Source organism: Macaca thibetana, chromosome 18 (genome assembly GCF_024542745.1).
Source record: "Macaca thibetana thibetana isolate TM-01 chromosome 18, ASM2454274v1, whole genome shotgun sequence".
Lineage (NCBI taxonomy): Eukaryota > Metazoa > Chordata > Mammalia > Primates > Cercopithecidae > Macaca > Macaca thibetana.
This window is the reverse complement of record NC_065595.1, coordinates 37,413,885-37,424,607: the sequence shown is the minus strand read 5'-3', so window position 1 is coordinate 37,424,607 and position 10,723 is coordinate 37,413,885. Positions and strand designations below refer to the sequence as shown.

At 34.7% G+C, this 10,723-nt stretch overlaps 1 protein-coding gene across 2 annotated transcripts; it reads right to left on the bottom strand.

Annotated features, from left to right (window-relative positions):
* Positions 1 to 690: 690 nt before the first annotated feature.
* On the bottom strand, positions 691 to 10,400 carry SYT4 (synaptotagmin 4). Of its 2 annotated transcripts, none has more exons than XM_050767183.1 (4): positions 10,001 to 10,400; positions 6,366 to 7,180; positions 4,496 to 4,616; positions 691 to 3,426 (listed from the first exon to the last, which is right to left on the bottom strand). In XM_050767183.1, exons 1-4 carry the CDS (start codon positions 10,032 to 10,034, stop codon positions 3,119 to 3,121), a joined length of 1,278 nt encoding a protein of 425 aa, XP_050623140.1. In that variant the 5' UTR covers positions 10,035 to 10,400; the 3' UTR covers positions 691 to 3,118. The 2 variants fall into 2 exon arrangements, with proteins under 2 accessions (XP_050623140.1, XP_050623141.1); XM_050767184.1 differs by having other exon boundaries at positions 6,372 to 7,180.
* Between the last annotated feature and the right edge of the window lie 323 nt (positions 10,401 to 10,723).

Genomic DNA, 10,723 nt, shown 5'->3' with positions numbered 1-10,723 from the left:
TCCTGTTGTTCCCATTTGCCTTAGCTGGTGTGTAATGGTAATATAATATATTATAGATGTTCTGGTCTGTTTTCCCTCCTTATTTAAGAAAAAGTAAGACATCCAGTTCCACATAATTTTATTAACCAAATATTTCTCAGGATGTGAAAAAAAATGAAAAAGGAATATAAAAGCAGTGATATAAAATAGGTAATGAAAGATGTTAAAATAAGAAATGAGATAAAGGAAAAAAAATAGGAGAGTAAATAAAGAATGGTGGCTGAAAATACTGGTGAGAAAAGTAAATGAAATATAGAAAAGTGAATAAAATTTAGAAAAATAAAGAATGTGAGAAAGAGCCTAAAAATCTAGCAAAGTCAGTTGATGAGGTCCCCTTGAGGAGAGTGGAATGGTATGGAGGGAAGGGCAGGGCAGGCCATGAAATCCTCTTGAGTACTACTCCTCCCTACTTGATTCCATTGTCTATGCTCCTTGATCCTCAAGTTTTGCTTCTGTTTGATAAGGATGATATCTGCTCCAGATGATTGTTATGAAGAGGTTTTTAAAAGGTGTATTAAAGATTTCGGTGCTCATTAATTAATGTTCCCTAACCAATGCAAGGAGATCCACTAGGGAAACTTGAAAATTCAGACAGCAATAAGAGAAGCCTTAGTACAGAATCCATTGGCAGAAAGTCTGCATTGAAATGGGTTGGGCAAAAGCAGCAATTTATTCATGTCTTACAAACATGGTCTTACAAACATCATACAGAGCTGGCACAAAAGAACAGACACTGTCTCGTACACCATGCTTCCTTCCAAAACACTTCTATTGAGTTACAACATCAGAACAAGTCAATTACTGAGTTACACAGTTCTTCAAACATGGATACCTCCCCATTTGGGTGGTGAGATTGGCTAATCAGACAAACAATTAATTTACATGTTTAATACAGTGCAGGATTTGTAACAGGATTCAAGATATTCACATTGATATTGTAATACATTCTAAAACAGTACATTTTTTCAGAAATGATGAAATTAGGTATTAAGATCTCCCTGCCTGTTTCAATTCCTTTGTTGTTTTTCTTCTTTCTTTTCTTAAAACCAGTTGCAAATAGTTTTACTCAACTTTTCACACTCAAAAACACTTCAAATTTTAAAAGCTAAAAACTATTTACAAATTACCCATTTTAATTTTAAAAGTGTTTGTTGTTGGTTTCATTGTTCCATGTTAAAAAAGAAAATCCTTCTCGTCCAACAACCATACCTCAGCTGCTACCACCATTAACTTCTGGCTGCTGTGAAGAATACTTAGAATTGGCCCCTTACAAATTTTCAGAGGTCCAAAATATATTCTGTTCCATGGCCCATGATACCAAATGCACATGTATAAAATGGCCATTTGACTTCCCCAAGCTACACACCTACTACAGATCATTTCATGTTGCTTTCACAGAAATGCCGAGTGGAGCAAGATGCCGTGAGGTGACTTTGTAGTGAAATGAAGACAATGATTGGGAAATATGCTTTTTTAATCCCAAAGTCATTTTAAAAGCACAAAAAAGAGGTTGATTTTTAATTTTTGTACATACAGAATGTAATACATTTTCTTTACATTAGGCATAGTCATAAAAAGCATGTATAAGTTGTTTGGAAAATGCATTTTTCATAGAATTTACAAACACTGTGATATCAAACACATTCTCAAAAACTGCTAAAGTACTGACACAAAACCTGACTCAAAATGTAAATTTTTCAGTAGACTTAATTTCTAACTTGCATATTTAATAATTCAACTGTACTCAAGTTCCACTCATACTTCTCTAAAAACTCAAATATAGTGACATTGCTCTCAAGTTAATTCTTTTCAAATAATCACAGGGTGCAGCTTTAATCTAACAGGTTCTGAATGAATTTCAGAACACTGGCACTGGAAAATGATACAAGATGCAAGTCTGTAAACTGCTCTATAGACAACAGCTCAGGACAAATTAGCCTAGAAAAGATAATGAAACACATTCTTTGTTGTGCTAATTTGACAGCCTAAGTATATTTTGCATGAACATATGTAAATTACGTTAGAATTGCTCTTGAACGATTTTGTAGTCTTACATTTGTTTGTTGGTTAAGTAACACTTTTTATCTGGCAATGTAAAAAATCTTCACAGTCTTTTCTGGGGGACAATAAGTTAAATGAAGACTTCGGTGGCCATGCTGACTCAGTACAAACCATGGCCTTAAAAGTACACTTGCACACTATACCTATTTCCTATAAGAAAATTGCGCTTCTAACTGGATTTCTAGTTGAAGTTTATTTCTTTATTCACTAGCTAATTCAACGATTTCACGAAGGTACACAGGGGTTTCTCAGGCCACACTAAGGCTTGTGACAGGCAGTGAATAACCCAAGGCCATGGTTCTTATGTGAGGCTATATTTTACAAAATTTTGACTCACATGTAACCTTAGCGGGAAGAAAAATTATATTTCAGCCACAGTGTTCCCAACTCAGCCCTTTGACAAAATCATTTCTCAGCTTGTTCACTGTCCTTTTGAAATGCATCTAAGTTACCCTTATGATAAAATTGCATCAAATAATTACAAACCAAACTGAAATGACCAGATACTTTTATATGCAGGACAACCATTTGCACATGACATAATTAATAAATACAAACTGGAGGACATTTTTTAAAGTATCTTTGGAATTAAAGAAAAAATGATTTCCCCAACCTGAAGATAAATGGATAAATTTTCACAAGGCAAGGCATACTTTTCATTTTTAAATCTTAATAATCACATTAACTTTTTGTGACATGTTCCAATGAGATTGTCACATTTTTAATTTGGGATTCTGGCACAGTATTCATAAAATGTCTGATTATTCCTAGTTATATCACTGGTCATCTGAAGGAAAAATTGAATATCTTATGAAAATTTATCCAACTCTTCTAATAAATAGGGAAATTATCATGAAACACATTTGAAGTTACTTTCTGGTCTACTAATTCAATCCATTTCTAGCAACAACAACAAAAAAGGTAGCTTGATTTCCCAAGCTTGCAATCCAATATCGAAAGAAAGAAAATTTCTCCTTGCCTAGTAAAAACCTTTAAGTTCCAACTCATGGCTAGGATGCTAACCATCACAGAGCACGTGCCACTTGGCAATTTGTCTCCTGGGGTAGTCACAGATCTCTTTCCAGTGCTCTCCACCAGTTCCTTCTGCTGCTGCACCCAAGACTAACTGCCCGATTACCTCGTTTCGGGACCCCCTTTCAGAATCCAAAACCAAAAATTCAACACTTATATCTTCAAGGCCCTCACAAGGAATATCAAAGACAAACAGCTCATTGAACACTGCATTGGGGGTGCATTTCTTCACATGAGTCTTCTTCTTGGAGATTCTCTTTTTGGCATGGTACAGGTTCACTTTGACATAGGGATCTGCAATGGAACATAACAGGCATTACAATGGCATAACTGGGCTAGAGAGCTGATATCAAGATAACAGTGCCCTTAGAGAACATGGCATGCCAATGACATGTGGTTACCAGAAAAATAAGTAAAAACAAAGGAAAAATATGGATAAAGCTTGGCCTTTCTCTTGTCAACAGAACTGAAAATAAGGAAGAATATGGAAAATAAGAGAAAAAAGTTCTAAATTAGAGAATAAGGGAAAAAATTAATGATAGGAAAAGAGGTAACACAAAAGGAAAGAAAATAGAATGTTCTATGGACCCATTCTGATTATTATTAACTTAGTCCAAGAATAGAATAGAAGGAAAAAAATATATATTAGACAACATCTAGCTTTACTGACTTGTGTGACTTTGGGTAAGTCTATTTCCCTGACTTTTGGCTGTGTTTTCCATAAAATGAGGATTTAGAGTCCACAATGTCAATGTTTTTTTTAGTTTTAACTTTTATGAATTTCTTTAGTCACAGGCTGGATTTGCTTTCTATTTCCTAGTGTTGAGCTTCTCTGTGTCATTGTTAGTATGTAGATTTTAAGTTCATGCCACTTTATCACAATGCTTTTGCCTTTTTCTGGTGGCAATATATGAGTCAATTTTAGCTTCATAATCTAATAAGACCATGTTTTCAACTTCCATCATTAAATAATACTAGTAATAACATTAGATGATATTTGAAGAAGTGTGTGTTTCTAGTTCTCACAATGCCCCTCAGGATGAGCAGTATTATGGCCAGTTTGTACAGAGGTTGAGAAACATACCCAATAATATTTTGTTAAGGAATGGAAGGGTTAGGATTTGAACTCAGGTAATGTTAAACTGTAGCTTATTTTGTTTCTCATTTCTATACAACAAACAATTAGTGTTTTGTTTCATTTTTTTGTAAAGTTAGTCACAAAACTAAAAGCTAACTTTTACAGTAGATAAACAAGGTATTAGAGAAAAGATAAAACATAAAAGAGTAAGAGTAGGTGGGCTCATTTGCAGTAAAATACATTCCACTCATACAGTGAACCTGAGTATTTCAGAAGCATTCTTACCTGAAAGTCCGGACACATCAGATTTAGGCAGATGTCGAGCTTTTAAGACAACCACAGTTAGAGTATTTGTGGTGGACTGATAGCAGAGGGAAATCAGTAACTCACCCCGTCCTGAAGACTTCTAAAGAAAGAGAAATGTGATATAAGTATTTCTATCTTTTTAGCTTTGAAGTTTGTACTTTCATTAAAGTTTAAATAACATTGTCATTTAAATGTAATCTTCTTACTTATTTTTATTTTTATATTCTAAGGAATCGAAGAGTAAAAGCTTTTCTGCAGGACCATCGCTGCTTGAAAAACCACTGCCTGCCATCTTGTGGTCTTGTTTGGTACTACAGGATGTTAAAATTCGCAATAAATTGACCACACCCATTACTTAGAAATGTTTAAAGCATATTTAAATTATATCCTACACAGGATTATTTTTGGCTTTTGGTTTTTAACAACATCTATACTTTTCAAAGTTATTACTAGTAACAAAGCTTATCTAATTATTTGCATGAGTATGTGTTGGGTCAAATGACTGCACATACTCATGCAAAAAATTAGATAAGTTTGATTTGATTTCAAATTCTTTACCACCGACATGTTGAAATTTGAACTCAGTCCCAGTGAGATTTATTCCGACCCCAACTACCTTCCTGGCACAGAGGGATAATGGAGTTAAAATTCTCTGCCTCTTTAACAACAGCAAATTTCCATTCAAGCCAAGAAATGAATTGATTTTAAGTACTGGAGAGAATTGTTTTGGGACGGTGTCATAGCGTCCTTCTTTGAATGCTACTTAGATTTCATTTGTACTTTAAAGACAATAGATAACATATCCAATAATTCAAAGTAAAATTTTTGACTGAAAGTAACAAGATATTAACTTGGTGTTTGTTTGCAACTAAGAGTGATGGCTGACACAAAACTAAAACTGCAATATATTTATACAAAAACTAACATGGGACAGCTGTATAAGTAGGCACTCTAAGGAGAATAAGAGTAGAAGAAAGATCCTTATTCCCACTGTGCCACTAAATCAGCCGGGTGTCTCAAACAAGCTGTGCAATGTCTCTGAACCTTGACCTTCATTAATTTCACTAGGAGAGGAGACAGTCAAAATGAGCTGTCAGGTTTTCAGTTCTGAAACACTATGTTGTTTCAAAAACGTAAATTAGTATGTTTATTGATTTTTATAAATAATTCTACTATAGAGAGAAGTTATTCTGAAATACTACTGTTGAAATCAATTGAGTTTCAAATTTAAAGTGAAGATGGTATTAAATTTGTTTAATTGATGCCTTATTTTTTCTAATAAACCCAGAACTACCAGAGTAGTATAACTACAAAAATAGAGGAACTCATTTCCTACTATACAATTTAGAGATAGGCATTGATAATTGAATATGACGTGATACCTCCTCCTTGAAAAGCAGTTCCATTGAAAGTCAATACAATTTCCAAATCTTCAGGAAGAATTGATTTAATTTTAAATTTCCATTTTAAATTCAATTACGTTGACCTTGAAACCTCTTTGTTAACTTGCCTATGAATAAGAAATATTCACCTATATTTTAAAGTAGCAGTGTCTGTCAAAATATTTATGATAGAGATTAACAAAAGTATTTACATAAGTGATATCTAAATATCCATAAAGAATGCATATTTATTTCATATCATTAAAACACTTTGAGTATTTCAGTTATGGATTAAATTTTATTTCATCTGTTCTATTCCCTTGATCTCCATTAGATTATAATTAATAATAATTAAACATGGTAAGGATGACATGTACAAGCTTATCATATTAATGAAAATTCCTCAGACACCAAAAAGCTACATAAAAGATTGTTTATAAATACTTTAAGCACTGAAAATAAATTACCCTAACATTTCTCTTGATGATCTCTCTGTTCATTAACATTTTTCCTTCAGATAATTCAATTCCCGAGAGAGGAATTAGAACTTCCCCAATGATATCATCTCTTGAAAACCTGTCAAAACTCAAAATTGTGAAGTGCAAGGCCAACTCTTGGATTTGGGTGTAGGGGATCCCATAGAATGTAAAGGTCTCATCAAAAGCTGGATCCAAGGTTTTTCTCAGCACTCTAGTTTTCACTTTATGCTTCTTCTCTGGGAGGATCGTCATTTTGATATATGGGTCAGAGGTCATCGACTGCTCGTCCATGGCTGGCAAGCCACGGGCTTCCTTGATATTGACCACAAATGCTTTTTTCTCAAAGTTGTATTCTAAGGAGAAGAAGAGAGTTCCCAGCTTCTCTTGTTTCTCTTCTGAGGAAAGGGAAGTGCTGGACTTTAAACTATCAGGGGAAACTGCCTCTTTTTCTCCTTCTAAAAAGAGCTTCGGGGTTGCATTCTCCAGATCAGAAGGGCTGCCAGGTTTGAGGTTGGTTTTGGGAAAATTGCCATTGAGATCTCTCTTTTCAAGATCCAGATGCAATGAATTCTTTGGCGCAGTTGGCTTATTCTTTACTTCATTTTTGTCATCTGCTCCAAACTTCTTTTTGCTATTTAGGTTTTCAGGGTAAATATCAACTCCCTTAAGCACATGCACAAACTTGTATGGAGGAGTCTTGTTAGACTTGGATGATTTTCTCTGACAGCAGATCCATGCAAAGAGAGAGACTGTGAAGACCAGGCCAAATGCACTGAAGATCCCCACCACTGTGGGGATTTCATCTGAAAAATCAAATGACCAATAATATACATTAAAGAAGCAGAGCTGGAGATACGAGCCTTTTGAAAAGCCTAATAGAGCTAGCAATTGCTATAGGTTGAATAGATTGAATTACTTTCCAACTGATATATATATCACACTAACTTCAGATACAAACACATCCCCACAGGAAAAACATAAAGTATAGTAGAAACTCCTTCATTTCAGTAGTTTTTCATTAGTGAAATGAAAAGACAAAATGGTCCTGAACAGATACGGGGGAATGCTTAATGACTCTGACCTATCTTTGTTTTCTCAGGTAACATGAGACAACTATGATATGATGGATCAGTACTAATTTCATTATTTTTTATTGTCATTTTGAGGCTTTCCAGAGCATCAAATTTTACTGGAATTCTAAGTAGTTCTTTACCCAGAATTCAAGCAGCAAACATTTAGGGACCCAGTGGTTCACTTAATTGTAGGAAATTCTGAAACAGTATTTGGCACTGCCACAAACTCATTAGTAATTTTCATCCCAATTATGGAACAGTGGTAAAAGAAATACACATATATTAGAGAAAAATAAAACAAAAACCGAAGAGTAACAGGGTACCAATATTTTGTAACTTGTAACACTACCATCCCTCTGTATGACAACCCCAAATTTCTCAAACACTGAAATTTTCAAAGTATAAATTAATTAAACTTAAATAAGATAAAAACAGAACAATAGGTATAAGTGAATCAGCATTCCTTGACATATAATGAGAACAGTGAAATTTAGAGTTCAATCTTATCTATAACTGTTTCTTCCGCTAGCACATGGCATGGCAAATGATAATCAAACTGAAATTGTCATTATTTTCTTGAATAATGGCACATTAAATTACTGACATTAGGTAATATCGATTATGCATAAGGCTTATCCTATTTTATGTATAAGCATCTTTCTTAAACAAATGGTTAGTAACACTATGGAAGCAAAAGCAGTATTATTACATCGGTACATAGTGAATCAATAGAGTCAAGGCTTAATATCATCAAAGTGAATACAACTAATGTAATATTATATACATTTTGTTCCATTGCAATATGCTTTTTATCCTAAATAGTGAATAATAAAGTTATAAGTTCCAGCCCAGAAAGGGTTAAAACTTTTCTAAATAACCACAAGAAATCCAGTCTTTTGTTACTTCCCTTCCCCATCCCCCCAAATCTTCTGCCAATCTACTTCATAATTATAAAACTGAACTCAGAGAATGTAAGGTTAAGAAAAGACAAATGAAGTAGAAGGTAAAAAATCCAATAAAACCGCAATAAAAATCCTGTATTTTAATGTATAGAAACTGAATCATGTAAAGATGAAATAAACCTTTGACTTCTCTAGGTAGAAAAAAGAAACAGTGACTACTATAATATAAAGCAAGAGCTAAAGATAATCTGCTAAACTTAGTACCAGCTTTTCAGTTTTTGCTTCTATTCAAGTCTTTGTGGAAAAAAAAATGCACCCACATTCCTGGACTATAATAACCCAAAGCTAGGGAGCAAAAGCAAAGTCATGAACTGAGACAGTTCTTTAGTCAATGTAAAAACAATAAAAACAGCAGAAAATCATTTTTATAAGTAGACTGATAGACCATGCTAGAACATATTTTCACTAGTACAGTCTCTAAAAATTCCTCCGTTTTAGAAAATCATTCAGGTTTCAAATGAAGAATTGGGAATAAACGTCATACCAAAATAAACCCAATAACCCAAATGGAAGGCTGGGAAAGAAATTCATTTATGAATATAATATCATAAATTGTCCCTATTTGATATTTATGTCAAATGGCAAACATTTTATATAACATGGAAACACTTATCTACTCCTTATGTATTCTCTACTGATAAGGTCTTATAATCTTGAAAGCCAATATCATTGGCTTTCAGTTTAATAACAATTTATTCAGTTTAATAACAATTATCATACATCTGTAGATATCACTCCTCTTCACAAACTTCTATGAAATTTCATGATTTACAAAATACATGTAAGTAAAATTCTGACCTTTTTCACTTGTAATACATTGGATTCTAAAAATAGTACTTTTTTATCCTACGAATTGCATCTAATTTTATGTACTGAAACCAAAAACTTGGTGTAAGAAAAGGAAAGCTGAAGGGGAAAATTGGAGCCCTAATTCAAGTTTCCAGCAGCTTTCAGCTAATTGTGCAACCCACAATACTTCCCTCATCTCTCTAGGTTAGCTCAGCAGTGAAATGAAATAGGCTGAGCCAGTGCATTTTGAAACTCCCTTTAACCCTACTACCATATGATTCTGTCTTTCACTAGCAACATATTTCAAAGATACTAGAAAAACATAGCAGACAAAAACACCCATATGGAACACCCTGTAATAAAATATACATTGCCAAACCCCAATAGACAAGTTGCTTTCTTTAACCAAGATCAAGCCCCAATGTAACCAGAGATATATTTAGCTTCTCCTAATAAAATATAGATTTACCTACAAAATAGATGAAACCAACATGGGAAAAACAAAACCCTTTTTCTTTACTCAGTGCGTGCTGCAATTTACAGAAGTACCTGAAAATTTAAGAACTTCTTGAAGGTAAATTCTCTCTAACAGAAGACAGTTTTAAGGAGAGAGATACCAAGGAAGGGAGAGAAGCCGCAGAAGTAAGCCACAATTACCTGACTGCCATTCTCATTTTCCTTTTAAATTAACTACCTAGGAAATCTGTATTCAACAACCAGGGAAAAAATAAATGAATAAACAGCCCACCCCAGAATATTCAAGGAACAACCGCAGTCATAAGTTCAGTAACTTGCTTACCAAATTCTTCCCGGCTGGTGGTGATCGGAGCCATTTTTTACTGCGTGTTTCTGTCCGAGGTGCTGAAGGAAAAAACTGCCTGGCTGGATTCACTTGTCTGGCTCTGAAGCGCCGGCTTTCCGAGCGCTGAAAACAACAGCGCAGAGCCCAGGGGACCAGCTCCTGGAACAGGGAGGAGGCAAAGAGGGAGGTCCACTCGCCCTCGCACAGTGATTTGCCACCTCGGTTCCTGTTTTGGCTCTTCTGAGAAGCTCGTCTCCGAGCCTCCAGACGTGGCTGGAACCCGAATTGACGCAATCCTGACGCTACAGGGCTGAAATCAGCACCTGCCCCCCTCCCTTCCTCCCTTCAAGCTTTCCTTCTTGCTTCCTCCCTCCTCTCTTGAGGATTCAACACACGCTCATCAATTGTTTTAACTGTTGGACCACTAGAGATTAGCTTTGCTGTTTTGTGGGGGCTCAGAGGCTTACCGAGATGAGCCCCGAAACTGATCCCTGTCAGTTCCTAATATAAAATCTCCTGATCACCTAGATGAATAAAATTGTGTTTCTGAGTTATCAGAATAACGTGACTTACAGAGGAGAAATTTCTGGTTCAAATGACTCATTTTAAGATGCAAAAACGTATTTTCTTGCTTTTTAGTTTTTTCTTTGACATGTTATACATGTGACACTTACTACATTTAGAAAAGATTCACTACAAATTGATCCATTTGACATAAGA